The sequence below is a fragment of the Limanda limanda genome, chromosome 11 (assembly GCF_963576545.1).
Source record: "Limanda limanda chromosome 11, fLimLim1.1, whole genome shotgun sequence".
In the NCBI taxonomy this organism is placed as follows: domain Eukaryota; kingdom Metazoa; phylum Chordata; class Actinopteri; order Pleuronectiformes; family Pleuronectidae; genus Limanda; species Limanda limanda.
The window spans coordinates 27,318,677-27,340,509 of NC_083646.1; the positions used below are offsets into that span (position 1 = coordinate 27,318,677).

The 21,833-nt window shown below is 41.1% G+C and overlaps 1 protein-coding gene across 3 annotated transcripts in view; it reads left to right on the forward strand.

Annotated features, from left to right (window-relative positions):
- oxr1a (oxidation resistance 1a) overlaps positions 1-19,471 on the forward strand; it is a 71,079-nt gene extending 51,608 nt beyond the window's left edge. For 2 of the 3 annotated variants that reach the window (XM_061081044.1, XM_061081046.1), the window contains 11 exons: positions 169-321; positions 1,103-1,287; positions 2,846-3,507; positions 5,570-5,735; positions 7,949-8,114; positions 11,102-11,182; positions 12,177-12,302; positions 13,800-13,952; positions 14,094-14,189; positions 16,802-16,875; positions 17,409-19,471. In XM_061081044.1, coding sequence (XP_060937027.1) covers positions 169-321; positions 1,103-1,287; positions 2,846-3,507; positions 5,570-5,735; positions 7,949-8,114; positions 11,102-11,182; positions 12,177-12,302; positions 13,800-13,952; positions 14,094-14,189; positions 16,802-16,875; positions 17,409-17,544 — 1,998 coding nt within the window. In that variant the 3' untranslated portion in view covers positions 17,545-19,471. The remainder of the gene's footprint in view (positions 1-168; positions 322-1,102; positions 1,288-2,845; positions 3,508-5,569; positions 5,736-7,948; positions 8,115-11,101; positions 11,183-12,176; positions 12,303-13,799; positions 13,953-14,093; positions 14,190-16,801; positions 16,876-17,408) is intronic. The other variant, XM_061081045.1, reaches the window with a different exon arrangement.
- Positions 19,472-21,833: the final 2,362 nt, after the last annotated feature.

The window sequence follows — 21,833 nt, forward strand, 5'->3', positions numbered from 1 at the left end:
CTATGATATAATGAATGATTCTTGAGTTTTTTGAGCCACAGTTAGACAGACATTTTCTTCATTAAATATTACTAGTACAGTAGTCCAATATGAATGTTTGCTAACAAAAATGTTCTGTTTCTCTCCTAAATACAACAATTTCTACATCCACTCCCTCTCCACATCCAGGACTCTGATGGCCTCCCTAAACCAGAAGGCGTTCACCCGCCAGTGTTCTCTGCCCTGCGTAAGTCCAGGGGAGTGTCATCCACCTCCGAGGAGGAAGAGGCCCTCACAGAGAAGTTCCTCAAGATCAACTGCAAATACATCACTGATGGGAAGGTAAGATACGGTGCCCTTATGTACCCTATTTTTCATGTTACTGACTGACCAGTTCAACACAACTTACTGCTGCAATCAAAAAAAAAAAACTGACAGTAGACCTACCGTCAAACTAGCTCCAGTGGCCCTCATGTATTATCACAACATTTGAGAAAACCCTTAAAAAAAGCAGTAAGTTTGTTGACAGAGTTTTTGTCTGCTGGTGTTTTTATTTAGATTTGATTGAGATCAGGCAGGAACGCACCCAGCTGCCAGGACGTACGGTTGAAACACAGACGGACATAATATATTCTCTAGCCCCTAACGCTAACCATCACAAATACATGTTGAATCCCAACCTTATGTTTAACTCTTATCTAAACTTACTTCTACCCTAAATCCAACTGCTAATCCTCCAACAGCACACAGAGGACATATCAGTCATATCATCACAAAGAAGGTTTCAAACCAAAATATGTCCACAAAACCATAGAAAGATATGTTCACACACACAAACAACCACACAGAGCCATGGTATTGAACCGCTTTTGATTCACTCCCAGGTTCCAAATGAAAGCACTGAAGTGGTCAGTGCTGCCAGTCAATAACTTCTACTTGATTTAGGACATTTGTGGTCTCAAATGGATTTGGCCCCCATCTGTTTATGTGACAGAGGTGCTTTTGATTATCATTTGTGGTAGATAAGGATGCTAAGTTGTTATTCTTGTCATTTCATTTATTTATGCAAATACCGATGGTTCTTTGTGTCTCCAACCCATTTCTCTCCTGTTGTTGTTGTCAGGGTGCGGTGAGCGGGGTGCTGCTGGTGACACCCAACAACATCATGTTCGACCCTCACCGGATGGACCCCTTGGTTCAGGCCCACGGGTGTGAGGAGTATGGCATCATGTGTCCTCTGGAGGAAGTACAGTCTGCCGCCATCTACAAGGAGATCACCGACCCGAAGATCAGAGAGGCTGTCCCTGAGTAAGAGAAAGCATAGATAGTGCAAGTACTGTGGTGTTAGATGAAGACGTCTGTATGGAATATACATGTGTAATTAATTTAACAACTGTATGTGCAGTTATAAAAGCCAACACTAATCTCCGTCCCCAATTTACTCCAACATAAATTCTTACTCTTATTGTTAGACATAGACAATTGCATGTGTGTCTCTAGCAGTCTTGGCCTCACAGAAATGCAGCAACCTTGTTGGAATGGATGTAATTCTCAGCTGCATCCATGATCAGATTCCATCAGTGACCAACCACCATTTTCATACTTTTCCTTCCTTCATACCAGAAGAAAAAAGAAACAGCAATTACACTGGGGTTAATGAAGTATGCGTTCACCCTCCTACATTCTGACCACTCACTTCTTTTGCAGTAGGAAGCAGCCACTTCAGAGGATTTATTTCCTCCCACAGATTTGGCTGAGTTGTTTGTTTGTTTTTGCAGTGATTGTTTTAATGTTGTTGAAGCCAAATTTATGCAAGTATAAATATGGTGTATCATTATAAAACCCGTCCTTGATTTCTGTGTCTTGTGCTGGTAGCAGGGTCTAGGCAGAGCTGTATTTAGCTGGTTGGAGTGTTGCCCATGCAGCAGTTATTGTGCTGGCAAATCACTGTTATTTGTGCCAGGCCCAGATGTTTCCTCAGCTATGATGCATTGTCTTTGTCTCCTATGTCTCCTCTCTCTTCCCTTTGTTCTTCACTCTCTCTGTCTAAAGACAGCCAAACAACAAGTGCCTGCAGGATTTAATTATGTGCAGTATTGTGGTTGATTACAAGTGTTTGTATGCGACTTCATTACAGTTTTTCAAAACAAGAATTTCTTAATTTTTCAAAGCTAGGCTTGGTCATTTTAGAAAAGTAACCAAGAGCAGGCTACACTTTGAAATTGCAACAGATACATCCCACTTCCTCCCATCGTCCCTATCTTCAAAGCTCTGCCCTCAAAATACGTAGACTTACAACTGTCTTTACAAGCTGGCACTATAGAGCAACTGTTTTTTGCAAATACGATAATATTCAGAATTTGATACCAATCATATAAGCAGCATATAACATTTGGCCATTCCCACTTTTCATTATTCAGAATTTAGCATTTTCAAATTTAGTAATGGGATATGAAATGATTTATATAGCCCATTTGAAAACTAAGTATCTCAGTTTTTACAGTTTGCGACACATTACCTCTGAACTGTTTACGGTTTCAGCTCTGTGTGTTTTCACAAACCAGCAGTTTTCAAGGCTGCTGTAGAGGTGCATGCCCAAAATAAATTTATATTTCTTAAAATATTTTTTAACGTTAATCTTAGATCATCCGGTTTTTCTAGGGCAAAACAAGTTAAGATAGGGGTTTCCGCTCTTATCTATGGCTGCATATGAATGGAAATATTGTTAGAAAATTAATTTGTAAACAGCTCAATAGTAATGTTGTTCCTTTTCGAAAAAGTGCAAAAAAACAAAATACTTTGTGTAAATAAAAGTTGTGATTGATAGAGCTGCATGTGTCTTATGTCCTATCATTTATCTTTCCAGTGACTTGGAGCCTCTGCCGGTTGAGAGACATCCCTCCCAGCAGAAGGACCCAGAACCTCGCCTGAGGGAGCCAGGGGCCAATGATAGCGGCAGCACAGCTCCACGCAGCACAGAGGGCTCCATCTCTGAAGACGTCTTCACCGAGTCTGAGCTGTCCCCCATCCGGGAGGAGGAGCAGGCGTCTAATGAGGACCTCCGCCTGGAAAAGTCCTCTGGCGCTTCCACGGAGTCTGTGCAAACCGTCACCCAGGTGGAGGCCACTGGCGCTGATTACCAGGCCACCGGCAGCACCAGCGGCTCGGTCGGCCAGCCAGAGGAGCACCCTGTGGCAAAAGCAGAGGACAATCCACCAGACACTGCCACAGAAAATATTAGCCAGTCCCCGATGGGGTCTAAGCAGCACAGTGTAGAGAAGCCACCAAGCACACCCACTACCACCAGCAGCACCACTAGCCAGGCCCAGGGTCCCAGCAGCAGCTCCTCTCGCCCGGGGTCCCAAAGCTCTGCCACCCCTGGTGCCACAGACTCGGCCACCGTCTCTGCCAGTCCACAAGGGGATGCCAACGAGGGGGCAGACGTCTCTAAAACGCACACTATGCAACAAGGCAAGGAGGAGAATGTAGAGGAGACGCAGAGGGACGCCACACAGAACTCTGCAGAGGGTAAACGCACTATCTAAGTAAAAGTTAGAAAACATATTTCTTTCAATTGCACATATAGGACATTTCAGCTGATGGAGCTGGCCTCCTGTTCTCTTTTAGCTGCAAAGCTGCATCTATATTCTTCAGAGAAGTATTGGAAAGCTGCGTCAGGATCACTGCTGTCATGTAGTTTTGTGATAACCTTTCAGTTTCCACTCTGCCTTTCTGCTAGTAATTGGAATATAAACACGAAGGGAAATGGCAGTCTCTCTGGTGTTATCAGCTTGCTGGGGCTACCTTGGATTTACAGGGTTTCATGTAGTTGTTTGATCTGTGGCTTTGGTGGTCTGGGCCTCTCCTCTAGGCGATAAGCTAAAGCCTATCAAACACCAAAATGCCACAAACACACGGTGACAATTAAACCCAACATCGAAACATTTTCTGAAAGATTCAGAGACGTGTGATTTATTTCACATCCTTTGATTTCAGAGAAACTCTAAATTGCACAAAGCCCAGAATAAACTCTCATGTCTTTATTGATATGTTTAACAAGAAAGGATTGGTAGATGTCTTAACCTGTCAACTGATCATGCCAAAAGTTTGTTGTACTTTTCAAATAGCATATAATGTCAAATGTATGTGCAAAGGTTTTCATAAATAGTACACTAAATTGAAAAAGTAGTCACGGAAATGCTATAAGCCCTGATAAAGGATTTTCTTTTACTTACCTCTCACACTTTCTCAGAGCATGTAGCAGCTTAATCAGTACATTTACTTTAACTTCTCATGGTCCAAAATACCTCTTAAAATCTATAGTTTAATTATGATAGTATAATAAATTAAGTGTCACTGGTTTTTACCACTAGAATACATCATGTTCAGGTTCTCACTTTGACAAGATAATCTTCAAAAAGCTCTACCAGCTGAATATTGTTTATAAAAAAAATATTCTATTCACTATAAAGTAAAGTTGTACATGTACAGCACTTGCATGTTTCACTTAATGTGATCCAGTGATTAAATTGGTAACTGGTATGGATAGTATATACATTTTCTGATTACTTCCCAGGCGACTGTTAGTTTTCATTCATTTCATTGTGGTATGAAAATCAGCTTTTAATACAAACATCTTAAAGTGGCAGCTCATCCATCACTGCGTCTTTTATTTAACATTATTGTCTTGAATGCCAGCTGCACAACAGCACCCTGTTCAATACAAAAGCGTCAGCAGCATGAAGTTTTAAAACTGTCTGATCATAAGTAATGGATGACTCATCTTAAACAAGATAATGTTTAGTGAACTGAAATGAACAGAAAAAAGACGTTGCCTGTGATGTACTGTAACAATAATGACATAAATTATGAAATACATTCAATCAGTAATGGACTAAAACATCCTTCAATAATATCTGGTGGGCACATTTATTGCCTTGTTATCTGACCGGCTGTCACACTCACTGAGTCATTCCTCTGTCAATATAACCCACTCAAATTTCCTAAGAGGTGTCTCTCTCCCCGAGAAATAAGGAATGAAGACAGTGGGAGAGGGACACGCCATTTTCTCCCCAGCAATTATCGTCACACAGTGAGCTAGACTGCAAAAGCAGCTCTAATTCAAAGGCATCTCGGCAGGGCCGCCCTTTATTAACGAACATTAGCACAGCCCACACAAGTAACAGCAGCAACTTAAAAAAAAACATGCTGCATTAATACAGAACTGATGATGATAGGAAATTAAATTTGTCCCTCTGAGCTTTGTTGTCTGAGTAAATGAATGTTATTGAGCCTGTTCGCCATGAGCAGGAGCCGACAGTATGTGCCAGTGTAATGCTACACAGTGATCTCATTCTGCCTCCAGAGGCTGTGATATCATAGCAGGCAATTGATAATGTATCATAGGCAGAAGACATGGTGCCACTATCAGTTATGGTGTGCTACTCCATTTATTTGTTAACTGTGGTGTTTCTGCCTCAAAATTACTCATGCTGGCTGAAGAAGAAAACTGTCTTTGTCATCATAGAAATTATGTCATATCGTACCTCATTTTTTGTGTCTGTGACCATGTGACTGATTCTGTTTCCAGGTACAGGGTCCGCGGAGAGTCGGAAGCACCGTTCTCACAAGTTCCTGTGTCTGCGAGTGGGGAAGCCTATGAAGAAAACGTTTATCTCCAACGCCAGCGCCTCCATGCAGCAGTATGCCCAGCAGGGCAAAAAGCATGAGTACTGGTTTGCTGTGCCACAGGAGAGGTCAGTACTGCTGCTCTATGGATCCACTGTTTGATCCATTTAAACGGTTGATCATTATATCCTATTTCCACTGGACTTGAACTGGAAGAAATAAAAATGCACTTTGGTAAATTTCTACCAAACCAAAATAGCCTGATGAGTAACTCTCATCTCAGTACTTTTTTTTAAGTTTTAAACCAATCAGATATGCATTCTTTGTCAGGTCCGACTCCCATCTCCCTGTGCTGCCTCTGCCGGACAGCAAAATGATTTATTATTGATTTATTCTGGAAAGAAACAAACACACATAGTCTGTATCCATAATTGAAGAGGACATTACGTCGACTGTATAAATAGGTTGAGCTTGAGGTACCCACAACACGAGTAGTGCCTGGATCACACAAACACATACACACAATTCCTGGGCTGGGGCACTTTTAGCAGAGACTTCGTGCCGCACTAACTCTCTGCCACAGCTAGTTCTCTGTGCAATCGCTCCTTCGCCTGTGTTTTTCTAAACATTGCCTCCACACAATGTGTTTCATGAACTTTTTCTGACCTGCTCTGAAATTTGTAACGTTTCTTACCAACTTATAGCTCCCTTTGTTTTTGTTTCATTGAGATGCGTCACACCATGTGGACGAACAGTTGCCAAGACAGCGGTTGTCATACTCATATTAGAGCTCTCCTCGCTGGAAAGGAGCACATTACAAGAAAATATGTGTCTCCACTTAGTTGAGCAACGTGCTTATGTGGAGAATTAATTTTGATTAATTTTGCACCACTAGGGTAATTTGAAAAGCCACTAAAAAGCTATCTAATTGAAGCAGATCTGAAATTGATTGGACATAGCAGAGTCATTGATCGCTACGGTCCTTTTTAAAACAAAGGGCCAGAAATAGAAATCATTTCATGGGGTGAATCTGATCGATTATTTGACCTGAGTTACACAGCTCCTGTATTCAGTACATGTGTGGAGAGTTTACCAGCAGCAACACACAAGGTGTTCTCTCTGGCTGCTAATCGCATTTGAATCTGACAAACAGGCGTGTCTTTTCCATTTAGTCATGGTGCCATAAATGCTACTTGGTAATGCAATGTGCTGAATGCCTAAGTGCAGTAATGACACTGAAATCCCCCTCACTTCATCACTGACTATGAACTTCAGAAGTCTTGCTTAGTGAACCGTTGTTGTTTTCATTCACAGGTTGCTAAGTAACAGCATTTACCACCTGGAAAACAAGTTTGTGACTGTGTGATGCTTGCTGCTCTTGGGGATGGTAGCCCAGGGACATGACAGATTTCAAATGTAGTATTCAAAGACACAAATTTCTTGGCACTGAAAGAAGGCAAAGGTGTGGGAGGAATGATCATAAGATAATCAGACAGACAACACAAAAAGCAGTTTTCTTCCCAATGCTGCTTGACCTAGGTAGGAGGCAACCCGCATGATGTGTCTTTAAGTGTCCTGGCAGTAGTGTGGGAAGAAAGGGAGGCTATTGAATGATCCATGTAGAACTATGACCCTGAAACAGTTCACCCTACTGAGACTGCCACATCTCTCTCATGTTCACCAGCTGTAGCAATATGTGACACAGGCTGTCCCCTTTGTGAGTTTCTCTGTACTATCTTTAATACAATTTCAACTGTTTACATGCTTGAAAAGAAAATGCTTCTTCTTTTTCTACATAACTGGTCAGCAGGAGGGGGGGGGCAAAATTTACATGTGCAAAGCTACCGGAGATGACACACATTTCTTATCAGTAGACCAGCAGACTTGCCTGTTTCGAGGGAACTGACTTAAAGCTGCTCTAATCAGTATTTCCACATTTATAATGTATGGAGTCACCATGTGATATAAAAGATGTTATAGGAGAAAAAGTTCTGCATGACTTATAAGCATCTTTAAGCTTATTGGGGTTTTTTCTGCTTGGATGTGGGAACATTTAAGTATATATTAAAACATAATTCAAAGTGGTACAAAGGCTTACTTTGATACCGCATAGGTACAAAAAATATAATGTTTCAGTCTCTATGCAAGCTGATAGCAGTATAAACAAAGCACATTGAAATTACACTTTAAATGAAATGAGGTTAATAGGAGGGGGCCCTGGTCAAAATTGTGATATGTGCAACATACACATGTTATTTTAGATGATGTGCATGATGCATTTCAGATGTTTTTTTAAATATATATATATATTCAAGCCTATTCTCTTTGTCTTTACCTGCAGGTCAGACCACCTGTACGTATTCTTCATGCAGTGGAGTCCGGACATGTATGGTGAGGGGGTCAGGGGAATGGGACAAGAACCTGGATTTATGGTTGTCAAGAAGAATGAGGTGTCAGAAATAACCAAGGACGAGAGCATCACTGACCTCAATGTCAAGGAATGGGAGGTAAGGTCTGCAAAGCTGAAAATGCTCACTCACATCATTCTAAATGCACATGTTGTGTTGTCTCAAGGCTCACAGACATGGATTAAGTATAGTTCTCCACTATGGATTAATCCATTACCTGTGTAACCAGAATCTTCCATGGTGTTTTCTTAAGTTTATTGTTGTTTGTTAAATCACCTGTTATATAATTGTGTTGATTTGCTTTCATTATGCAGTGCTAAGTGTATGGTGCTGATCTTGGTTTTTATTCCATCAGAACTGTGCTATCGTCAAGTTGTGTATTTTGTGTCTGTTCTTTTGTATTTGTGTGTATAACTACATAATTCTTAATTTGATTGTCAAACTTTTTCTTTGAACTTTTCTATCACATGTTAGTTGTGTGAACACTTGCTTTGCTTGGAAATGTGCTTCTCTGAACTTCCAACCAAAGTGTTTTGCATGTTTGTGTAATTGTTTACTCTTCTTAGTCAGTGTATTGTAGTTTCATCACATGTGTGACTCTCAATGGTGTGGGTCAGCATTTGGCAACTTTATTTTTGCTGAATGGCAAAAGGCTATCACCAACACAAGATCCACATATGCAGACGGTGCAGTCACTGAGCGACTAAAGAGTTTTAACTGGTCATGAAATTCAGTATTGTCTGGAACTGACGTGGGTTCAACCTTTCTTCATGGTTTGCATTATTGTAGATTGACAGAATGTGGAAGTAAGACTAGGAAGCATGTCCATCTAGATTTATAGCACAACTAGAGCTCGCTGCTCCCAAAGTACAGCTTGGATGGGTTATGGTCAAATGAGATTGTTTATTAGCCTTTGGATAATTCTATATTCACTGAATATAGACATTGATACAATGGAATGAATGGCCTGGATTTAAAATGTTATATACATGAATGATGTGGGAAACAAAGTGGAATGATTTGTTTGTCCCCAGACTTATGCAACAAAAAAAGGGGGGGCTACACAATCCATTACATTTGTAAATAGGAAGCGGCTGTTCTTGTTTTTCCTGATGAAAACCCATGGATTTGAACCCACACCTATACGGGTGTTTGAACATAGGAAAATGCAGTTCATGGGTTTGGTTTAGAGGTGTCACTGTCCCTTTAAATCCTGTTGGTTGTGGGACGAGATCATCGTGTGTTAGACCAATAGGACGCCGGTTTACCTCCTGTCCCGTGTTGTTATTGGATTTTAGCGGTGTCACACAAACCAGACGTTGTATTCCCCCCACCAGAAAAACATGTTTCTATTTTAGTCCCGCGGGCTGCCAGGCTTCATACCTTCTCCTGCTGCGGGTCTTGGGCTTCACGGGGAGAACTTGACAGGATCTGTGATGCGACTCTCCTGCTTCAGCCTCGCTCAGAAAGCAAGACATGTTTTCTAGGAGGGTGAAGGACCAGGAGACTCGGCTGACCCCTAAGTACACATGTGTATGTTCCTCCACGCTCACTTCATGTTTGCAGTCATTTATGTTCCTCTTGTTTCTGTTGTTGTTAGCAAGCCATGCTACCTCGCGAGCGGAGCTAACTAGCCAGCTAGCCTTTAGCCGGTCCGGTATAGCCCAGTGACTTGTGTGGAGCACAGTCCGGAGATTGTCTGTCAGTCAGGACAGTGGCATCTCTGCTCTTGGCACCGTGTGACAGCACAGGCTCTGGACACTGAAAGTTCCCATGGCTGAGTTTTAAAACATGCAGCTCCCATAGTCGCGCACAAGTTTCTCGAACGTTAACTACATTAGCACGTTTAGCTTATAGCTTGTTATAGTGAATCCGCCTCCTGTGCTGTGTGTCACTGTGATTAACCCGCTGCTGTGATCTAAAAATGTTGACCTCTTGCATGACATTGATCTCCTCTGATAACACTGAATCACATTGAAAAGTGTGTTTCTGCAGCAGGCTAGGAGGCTGTGCTAGCTTACCCGTTCAGTTCACTTTTCAGGGGACAAATGTACCAAAGTGCCTTCAAGCTGAAGCACAGATGCATTTTTAATGAGGGCTGTAGTTTAGCCTCTCTGCTGCATTATTGAGGGCTGTAAAGAGCCATCTTGTTACCAAAAAAGTTAGTTACACTTTTAGCCACACGGTGAGTAAAAGAGAGCTTCAGCTGTTTCTTCAGTCAAAAGTAATTAAAAGGAGCTTATGACACGAGAGCACTAGTAAAGTAAAGTCCTCTGTTTTTGAGATCCACTGTGTGTTGAAAGGTCCACCCGGCTGTTCAACTGTGTGTGTGTGGTTTTCCTTTATCTGCGTTTCAAGGCTTTAAATATATTTCCTGTGCTGAGACACAGAGGACCGTTAAACGCCAACGTGTGTTCAGCAGCTCTGGGTGGAGTGCAACTCTGTTGGACTGTAGCCATGCATAGTAGGTCATTGTGTTGGCCTGTCTGTGTTTTAGTTTACATGATTGCTGTTTCTGACAAACAGAGTGGTTTAAGGTTGGGCAATTATTGTTGTGTCAGCTGGACCTCTGCTATTGTTGTTGTGGTGGTGGTTTGTTCCATCATTGAAAGTAAGATCTTTCTTTTCTCGTTTGCATTTGGGGTATTTGGGTTATTGATTCTGAAGATTTTCCCTGCAGCGTTGTTTCAATCCTTTGGTCTGGTTTGTTGAAAGATGGTTACTAAATAGGCATTCATCTAAAATCCAGTAATTAGTAAGAACAGCAAGTTTGAATGACGTTTTCAGTATAGCCATATTACGAAATGGCAGAAATATAAAACATTTTACACAAACATGCAAAACGACCGAGTGCTCTTAAAATGTCCACCCCCTCTTTTGTTAACCAAAGTAAACTTCTAAAAGACATTGAGTCATCTTTGCAATTTGTTTATTCAAACCTTTAACATCTCCCTCCTGTGAGGAGGAGTGTTACTGGAAATCCCACAACTTAGTCCACATATTTCCTTTCAAAACTCATGGTTCCTTCCCATGCGAAGAGCCAGCAGAGTTTTATGTTCCACCTGTTCCTGTCTTTGTACAACCAGGTAGTGTCTCTGACGGAGTACCACCGTCGGATTGATGCTCTAAACAGCGAAGATCTGCGGTCGCTCTGCAAACGCCTCCAGGTGCCCTGACCAGTCCTGTCTGCCCCCTCTCCCTGCTCTGCTGTCTGCACCAACATGGTCTCCTTTAGCAGCGAACCAACATCAAAAACACATTTTCCCGGAGCCAAAATAGTAGCCTAATTATCAACTAGCTATTACAGTTGTTGGTGTTGATAAGATACAAATAATGTAAGTAGTTTTTCTTTAAAAGACTGTGGCCTGTGTGAGCACCAAACAAGAAACAGGCAGGGTATTGAAGGACAAAGAGATGGTATGTTGGTGAGAGGGTGGAAGTAAGACTCCCCTGACAGGGTGATGTTTTCCGAAGACAATGCTGATAGACCCCATTTGAATGAGGACTGAAACATGAGAGCATCCCAACCACCAGTGGCAAAGCGCTCCACAATCAGCCTCCGTTATCGAGAAAGATAAATAACGCAAACAGTCCGTTGGTCAGAGAAAATGTCAAACTGTGTAGTGCAAATTATTCATCGGCTTGATTTCCTATTCACTTTGCCGTCTCCTCTCCCAGACAGTGTCTCTGCCTTCTCTCCCACTTCTGCCAAACCAGTCCCGGTCATCTGGGATTGGGAGAGTGGCAGTAAGATATTCAGCAGTCATCATCAAGTTGCTCGATAACCAGTGTGTTGCTAGAAAACACTGCATTTATTATTTTGTCGGGCAAATGGCTAGATTCCAAACACACAAATGTTGAACATCTAGTTTTTGTTGCTGCGGTTAGGCTATGGTTAAAGTTTATTAATATTACCTGTGCAGTTGAACCTTCTCTGCTTTTTATAGATCATCGTTAAAAACTGCATTTTGACCTACTCCAGTCCCACTCGAGATAATCTCAACCTATCTCAGCTTGATTATAGTTACTGCCGTAGATAACCAATAGTCTGATTGAACGATAATTCAACCCATCCAGTACCAGTGCTCTCTGGGAGCCTAAGTTACTCCACATATTGTTGGTACTTCGCAATGCAAATCTGACATGTATTTGTACTTGTAGATCACCACCAAGGAGGAGGTGAACTCCAAGCATGGCACGTCTATCAAGACAGAATTGGAGCCGGAAACGTTCAAACCCAACCTCAGAGAACCCAGTGATCTCCTGGAGGCCGACCAGATAGAGAAGGTACAAGCTGTTGTGCACAACATGTTAAGATGCAGCCATGAAACATGGACAAATAACATGGAATCAAACCTTTAAGCATAAGAAAGGCAATACAAAAACAAGACCAACAATGAAATTACCTTTCTAACAATAATTGTTGTGTATCCAAAGACACATAAAGCCATACAGGTCCAGTACACAGAATACTGGTACTTGTACTGGTAGTTTTGACTCAATCCAGCAAACACAGTTTTGCTGCCACAAATACTGTCATGGTCCACCTAATGTGTATTAATCCTCTGCTGAAAGTAGTCCCCAACAAATGCACAATTTATTCAAGTTGTATAAAATACTACAGTGCCAACCTGCTGTAGAAAATTACGTGGCAAATTATTTAGCAATCATTCACCAGAGAGAATCTTATTCATGAACAGGATTTGCAGTAAGTAGGTGACCTGATATCTCCTTTCATCAAGAGCGGAAACTAATAAACTATGGTTGGAAGGTTGTTCTGTACTGAATTACAGAAAACAACTTGTGTTTAATTTATGATTCATGATTACAGTGGAGTGAATGTGCATAAACCTTTGATTAATTGTATGCTGAATTATTTAAAGTGGATATGGAATGGTAAGTAATTTAATTAAAAACAACGCCAGCATAAAGTCTCATAAATAATCAAAGGAAAAAAAACAGCAAAACTCTGCCTGTGAGATAAACAGGAAACATATCAAACATTTTTAAATCACTAACCTCTGTTGTTGATTAAAGCTTGGTTTATGCCTTGCAGGCATTTCAGGCACACACACATCAGACACACCTACACAAATTACTAATACACTTCAAAATGAGTCCCAGATGACATATTGACCAATAGTTGCCAATACGTGGCCTTCTTTAATCACCCTGAAGACAGAGCTCAGTGCTTAGGCTCGGCTCCCAGCTGAGCAGAGGTGAACCCAGTTGGGGCTCATCTCCTCAGGGCTTTGCTTTCTGCCTGCTGATTACACAACAGCTTCTGCTATACCACTGGAGGATGTGCTGAACCAACAAGAAAATAAAGACAGGACTGTTGAATTATAGGAGCACTGGTGTGTTTTAAGGCCTTTGTTTCATACAGCAGAAAATTGAGCTGCATAGTGTAAAAACTTGTCGCTTTAATTCCATGTATTAGTCAGTGTCGGTTTTATCTATCCACTAAAATGACGCATACACTGCACTGTTCCTCCAGCGCCTTTGTCAGCTTTATCTCCCTGTGAACCACAGCCACTGTTAATCCTTCAGTGTGTCAGCAGCAGAGCAGCAGGCTCTCTCAGGGAGTGCTGGACCTCTCTTTCTCTGGAGGCTGCTCTGTGTGTTTGGAGCCCTGTTACTCTTCTTTAAACTTCAGATGGTGTTAAAAGGTCACTGCAGATGTAATTGAGCATTGGTAGCTGTGGCCTTTTGGTTTTTCATTTCCCTCCTCTCTTTTTTTCTTCCTCCCTCCTCCTTGCTTTTGAATTATTATTTCCCCCGTAGCTTGCCAGGAATCTCCCACCACGGACCATTGGGTATCCATGGACGCTGGCCTTTGGCACATCAAAGCATGGTATGAGCATTAAGTCACTGTACAGAGCCATGCAGGGCCAGGACACCCCAGTGCTCATGGTCATTAAAGACAGTGACGGCCAGGTAAGCATCAACAGAATCTCTGGTCGTGAACTGCAATATGAATGTCTGAAGTTTTTTAGAAGTTTCGATTTTGTATTATCTCTCCTGCTAAGGTGAGTTATTTTGAAAGTCTACAATGAACACTTGCTCTTGTTTCTCCAGGTATTTGGTGCGTTGGCATCCGAGCCCTTTAAAGTCAGTGATGGTTTTTATGGCACAGGAGAGACCTTCCTCTTCACCTTTAATCCAGAGTTTGAGGTGAGTTTTCTCCACGATTTGAACATGTCAGCTTCTTGAGAAAAGTCAAGTGTCCCACTGTCCCTGTTTAATTTTAAATTTAGACATTAGAATGAGTTATTATATTTTGTTAATCTGCAGTGTACTTTATGCATCGAGTCAGGCTTTCACAGACTGCTTGACTAGCTGAGTCAGAGGCTCTGGACCTTCTCCAGAGGGGCTGAATGTGAGAACGCAAATATCTGAGTCAGGGGCTCCAGACAGAGTATCTCCTTACAGCCCCCTAGTAAAACCTCTGCATAATCTCTGAGTGAGCCCATGTGAGAATACAGCAGGAGATCATGGAGATGTCAAGAGAGCGTTTAGTGATAAGGGACACTGTTGTTGATGTGCTGTAAACAAACATGTGATCTCAGCAGCGGAATTTATGCGTTACACCTGCCTCCGCCTGCTGCACCACCCCTTGCCTGAACGCCCAAGAGATTCCTGTGTTGTAGTGAATGCTTCTGATCGGAGAATCGCCTGCTGGCGTCTTCATGTGTGAAAGGGAAACTCCGCAGAAAGTCCAGATACAATTGTGCAAACATTCTCCAGAATTCATGTCTAAAAGTTGCTCATGATTCTTTGCTGTTTAGTTTAATTCTCATCACTCCTCTCCAGCCGCAGCAGCCACTGCAAACTAATAATCTGCAGAGCACTAAAAGGCAGACAGAGCCGGTAAATTACAGGTGGACTAGCAAAACATTTAGCTGCAAAAGAGCCAAGTGGTTCTCTCTAAAATTAGACTGACGTCAAATGGATGCTATTAGGGATGGGACTTTACAGGAGTTTTCATGTTCGAATATTCATAACGTTATGAACAATTATTTGAATATTCATGACCACCCACCCCCCCATGTTTTTCGCCCCCACCCATCACCCCCAAACGCATTAAGGTCAAACACGCAAACAACAGGACTGATATTTCTCAAAAATAGCTTCATTAAGGAAATACGCCATTTTGTAGTCAAGTTTAACTTTTCTCAGCGCATTATGCCATCCGACAGATTTTAACAGATAGCGATTGCAACGCATCACTGCCTGGCTACAGCATAGACCTTTGAAAAATGAATAAATAATAACATACAAAAATAATTTTAAAAAGAAATAAACACGGTCTAATGACTAACATCCATCCTTTTCCCAGACTTCCCGACGCTGGCGGCAGCCTAATTATTTGACAATGGAGTTTTAACTTAGCCTACGCTAATTAACGTAAAACTATGAGCAAAGTTGACTGGTCATCAGACTGGACACAAATACACAAGAATAATAACAAAACATGGCTTAATGCCAACTTAGATCATTGTTTTAAACTGACAGTCATGGCAACTTATTAGCGAGATGTAGGCTATAGCTACCTTACAGGCTAGCCTACTGTAGGCTCTGAGAAATGGCTAACAAACATCAGGCTATTAAACAACTGCCTGCATGGATTACCTGTCACAGGCACATCTATGTGTTCTTGCTCATGAAAATCAACATATTCACATGTTCTGGGGTAAGACGTGTGCGCAGTCGATTCACTGTCAGTCCGCAAGATACCGGAAGATGTTGTTCTAATAATGCGCGGGACTAGAAAGATTATTCATTAGGCTTGGATTTTTATTCGATTTTTATTCGATTTTATTTAATGAAGAATATTCGAATATTCATTACCAACCCTAAATGCTATTATTGCGCTTTGTGTTGGATGAGTAAATAAGCAGCTATAGCAACTAGTATTGTTTGTTTATATTTTTGTACTGAGTAGCGTTAAGTGCTCTGTAACTTTCATTATTGATTCTGCTCTATCGTGTTGTAACATTAGGCTTAACATTTGAAGCCCAGGGACACTTATAAGTATTAGGACTGCACCAATTCTACATCAGATTTTTCTTGTTGTACTACTAACAAGAATTTACCCTACAATAATAGTTTACATGTTGCAAGAACTGCAAACCTATTCTACATATAGTCCGTTTTCAGACATGAAACTTTTCTGCTCAATAGATGTCATACTTTTCCAGACTTCACCAAACACAGCAAGAGATTGTCCGAGTCAGACGATTTAAAAACAATAGGAAAATCTCCAGAGTGTGGAGGCGAGTTGGCGTTTGGGTGGAGCATGCAGGAGAAATGAATTTCCACCACAGAATCCATGTGTTTTTGTTTATAGCACATCAACCCTTATCACCAGAAGTAGTTTTTTTCAGTTTGCATCCATGCATTTTAGAAACCTCAACAACTTGACTACTCGCTCAGAGTGAACTTCTGCTCTTAATCCTGCTGTATTCACAAGAGGTCGCTCACATTAATTGGTGAATATGAGTGTGAGTGAATTAGTTTTAACTAGTGGGCTATGTCTGAAGACCTCTATCACAGAACTGATTCATCTGTTAAGAAATATGTGGGTGTAGCAGCCTGATGAGCTTTTCCATTGTTTTGAAAGTTGTAAATTATCACACGTTAAACCTGGATCCTCCCACTGAAGTAAAAAATGGGTGCATTCTGTTCTCTTCAGGATAAAGACTATTGGACAGGGAATATCAAATTTTGTTAAATAAGTATGTCTTGCAGTATTTTCTAATGCATGTTTTTTGTGTCTTCAATAGGTGTACAAATGGACAGGTGATAACATGTTCTTCATCAAGGGAGACATGGACTCCTTAGCATTTGGTGGAGGAAGGTGAGTCGGCTTCGGAAGTGGAATAGAAATAAGTGTTTTCTCACTTTAATCGTGGAACGTATCACAGCAACACAAGTTTTTATTTCTCTGTCACTTAGGTGGATCATATGTGGTAACATTTAAATGTGATTTACAAAGACTATGTTTATGGAAGGGGTGTAGGTTGGTGCAGTGGGAGTTTGAATGTCCTTTCCGTGTCTGCATGAATTTTCCCCGGTTACTCCAGTTTCCTCCCACTGTCCAAAAACATGCAGACTGAGGCTAGGTTAATTATAGACTCTAAAATTAGAGTGAATGCTTATTTGTCTCTGTATGTCGGCCTTGCGAAGGAGAAAACATGGGCAAATGTTAAAAATGGGATCACTGCTTGCATAGCTTAATTTAAGAAAACAGGTTTTGCAGCTACAAACAAGAAGTATGTAGATTTAATTCAGCCGTGCATGCTCTTGTTTGGAGTAGACCACGTGGTAACTTAAACTCCTTGGTACCCTGAGATGACCTGATTCATGACTGCTTGTCGTCTTCTCTTCCAGTGGTGAGTTTGGCCTGTGGCTGGACGGAGACCTCTACCACGGCAGAAGTCACTCCTGTAAAACATTTGGAAACCCCATGCTGTCTAAAAAGGAGGATTTCTATGTGCAGGACATAGAGATCTGGGCTTTTGAATAACAGGACAGTGCATCACAGGGGAAAAAACAAGTCCTGCAAAGGGCAAAGTGAGGAGATCTCCTCCTTTAGAACAATGGCAATGCCCCAAACCTAACTGCACATCACCAGGGCTCCCCAGGCCGGAAGCCAGCTATCGGATGCTTGTTGTGCATTACTACTGCAGTTATTACGGAGCTTTTTTTCTTTGTGAAAAATTACCTTTGTGTGTATCTTGTTACAGCCTTGTGCAATGTCTTTGCAGAGCAGGGGGAGTGTGTAAACAGTGATGATGATGGTGAAAGGACTGTAAGATTAGGTTGTATCAGAGAGATGAAGAGAAGGAGACAGGGAAGCTTCCACTAGGCCTTGAAGAGAAAAGGACCATCGGAGCTCCTCTTTCCTGAGAGGTGGCGAAGATGATGGCCGCTGAAGTTTGGGACTGCTGCGACACAAGAGAAAACTGCCCTACTGCTACAGATGGTGTATCTGAACTTTTTAAGAACCTCAAGGAATCCCAGCACCCTCTTGAAGCCCCTAGAACTATGTTCATTCAGTAGGATGTTAACTCACTGTGCTGTCAGCCTTGACGGAGAGAGACCCAGTTACAGGGGAGAGAAAAAGGAGACAAATCGATTAACATTCCACTACTCTTGGTGATAGTGAAGTGTCAAAGTAAAGTTGTGATTTGTGTTAAAAACATCAATAAACAAAACGCATCAGCAGCAGGATACGATGACACTTAACTCAGAGAGGGGAGAGAATATTTACAGGGGGTTGGGGGCTAGTCTTTTTACAGTACAGTTTTGGGTTGTCTTCTGAGGCTCAACTTATAGAGTATCGTGTATTGTAGTCCTCCTGTTGTTCACTGTCATAGCACACCATCTGAAAGCACATAGCTATAATCAGATCACCCATCGTCGTAATGTTCTGTTCAGTGGGTGTACGTGTGAGTCCAGCTAACGGCGGCTCCTCCTGCAGGACGCTCGCCGTACTGTTCGTAGACAGTAACGTGTTGCAATAGATTTGTGGAATATGCAAATAACTGTCCTGTGACCTCAAATACCTGCAGGTCGTGGCACTTTTGCCGCCGCCTGTTGCTCTTTCAAGAGAGAAACTTGTAAAGCTTTTACGTCTTGATACAAAATTGCTTTTCTTGGTATCATTTGAAAAGCCTGAGACGTGGTTAACTGTTTTACATGCCTATATGACAATTATATATTGGTATATATGATTATATATGGATCTATATAATCATATATATTTTTGCTGTTAAGTGTGACAGTGATCTATTTGTGCTGATATTTCAGCTGTTACAATATAATGTATATTACCTTGTAAATTAATGTTAAAATAGTAGATTTGTTCCTAAATATATATATATATAAATACATAATGCTATATAAATATATATATATATAATAAAGTGTGGATTGGTGGGTTGCTTCTAGCACTTTAATCTGGTGTAAAAGCGTTAAAACCAGGTTCTTAGATTATTTTAGCAGTAGCTGTACAGTACTTTTTTTGTTTAGATCATTAAGATGTTAACTGTCAGTAGAAAGCTTGCTTCTACCAATATCAATAAGGGTAGGCCCTAATGCTCTGTGTGTGTAAAGAGGAGGATTACTGTGAGGTAGGAGGGGAGGGCGGAATGTGGCAAAAGGGCTCGGTTTCTCTCCTCATATGGCTGTCAGGTGAGTCTCAGCAGGTACAGGTAGGTATGCAGGCAGACGGACCTCTGACAGGCAGATGATGGCGGGTGAAGGGAAGTGTGTACAGTACGTAACCCTCCCCCGACGAGCTTTCTTCCCCCCATTCTGGTCTTCCACACCAGTATTTGTGTCCTTGTGGAGAGTCACGAAGAATAATATGGATAATTATTTCACCAGAAAACAATGTATCAGTGATGTATAAATAACAATAAAGCTGAATTAATTGTTGTAACCTGGGATATTGTTGCGTTTGTGATGCTTTTTTCAACCTTTATTTGTTCAATACACTGCACAATTATTAGGCAAGTTGTTTCTGGGAGGATTCCTTTTGTTATTGAACAGCTACAGTGCTCTTTGACAATCCAAAATGATAATAAAACTCAAACCTGAATATTTAAGAAAGTAAAAGTGAGGTATTGGCTTTCCTAGGAGAATATCTATGTGTGCAGAATTATTGGGCAACTAAATGAAAAACGAAAATGTTCCCATCTCACATGATTGTATTCATCTGATAAAGTGAGAATAATAAACAAATCAAAATGTACAAATAAACATTTCAGTCATTTAAAAAATCAGTGACCAATATAGCCACCCTTCCTTTCAATAACAGTAATAAGCCTTCCATTCATGGATTCTGTCAGTTTCTTGATCTGTTAACAATCAACTTTTTGTGCAGCAGCAACCACAGTCTCCCAGACACTGTTCAGAGAGGTGTACTGTTTTCCTTCACCGTAAATCTCCCGTTTAAGAAGTGACCACAAGTTCTCAATAGGGTTAAGGTCAGGTGAGGAAGGGGGCCATGTCATTATTCTTTCATCTTTAAGGCATTTACTTGCTATCCACGCACTGGAGTATTTCGATGCATGCGATGGAGCATTGTCCTGCATAAAAATCTTGGTCTTCTTGAATGATGCAGACTTTTTCCTGTACCACTGCTTGAAGAAACTGTCTTCTAGTCAGTAAGGTTTGAAATTGATTAATAGTCCTTTCTTCAACTTGAAAAGGTCCAACTAGCTCATCTTAAATAATACCAGCCCATATTAGTACCCCACCTCCACCTTGCTGGCGTCTGGGTCGAAGTGGAGCTCTGTGCCCGTTACTCATCCAGCCACGGGCCCATCCATCTGGTCCGTCAAGAGTCACTCATCTCATCAGTCAATAAAACCTTTGAAAAATCTGTCTTCAGATATTTCTTGGCCCAGTCTTGACGTTTCAACTTATGTTTCACGTTCAGTGGTGGTTGGGTTTCAGCCTTCCTTACCTTGGCCATGTCTCTGAGCACTGAACACCTTGTACTTCTAGGCACTCCAGGAAGGTTGCAGTTCTGGAACATGACAGTTCTTGAGGATAATGGGTTCCTGGTAGCTTGACGTTTGATTATTTGCAAATCTTTGCCAATTAATTTGCATGACACGTTTCATGCGACCCTGTTGACTATTTGCAACAAAACGTTTGATGGTTCTGTGATCACGTCCTAATATCTCAGCAATTTCAAGAGTGCTACATCCCTCTGAAATACTTTTTAAAATTTCTGTTTTGGCCCATTTTGCCTGAGGAAAAGAAGCTGCCTAATAATTATGCACACCTTGATATAGGGTGTTGATCTCCTTAGGCCACACACTCCCTCATTTCATAAATACACATCACCTGATATGCTTAATCCAATAGGAATTCAAGTTTATACAGCTTTCAGTTGAAAAAATATGCATAAAACTGATGATATGGTCAAAATACTCACTTGCCTAATAATTGTGCACACAGTGTATGTCCAGTAGAGTTGGACAATGGCCCACAGAGTGTATATGGAATTTAGAGTGTTTGCCACAGGAGGGCATATTAAAAAAATATTTTATAATTAAAAATGCATTACAATGATCAAGCTAAAGGAAATAAAATCAATTATTGGGATGCTCAGTTTATATAAATATGTCCCATCAAACTCCTAAGGTGGTAGTTAATCTCATTGTTAAGCAGAGACTGTTTACACGTTTACAAGTCCTCAGTAGAATATCTTTTACATTTTGAAAAATGTATTGTGAAATGGAATAATATAGGCAGATGTAAATTGATACTTGTTACTGAATAAATCATGTGATTTGTTTTATATGGAAAAGGTTGTTTAAAACTGCCTGTGGCTGCAGAGTGAGCTGTGAAAAATCTGGCCTGAAGACTGGTTTGAAAAGTTAAAAAAAAACAGGGATTGTTTGAAGTTAAAAGAGAATTTACCAGACCCCTTATATCTGAGACTATTGTCTCCTGGCGTTTATGTTGCATTGTGGGTAATGTAGGCACCAGATTTTACCAGTGAGAAAAATGTGCAAAATAACAAAGATTGCTTTTGTTGAAAACTCTTAAATGTGTTTCACAGCTTGACCCGTTTGTGAAGAGAACAAATTAGATCTCAGTCATGTCCACTTCCAGCCTGTGTGATACAAGACCTTAAGATTATATATTCTAGTGTGATTCATGCTCTCATCATACAAATGTTTTGTTCAAATTAACCCAGATATAATTCCTCAACTTTACATTCTTCTGAATTTCAATGTAAAAGCTCAGCTGTCTAGCCTGACGTTGTCATACTCATTATTCTAGTCAGAATAT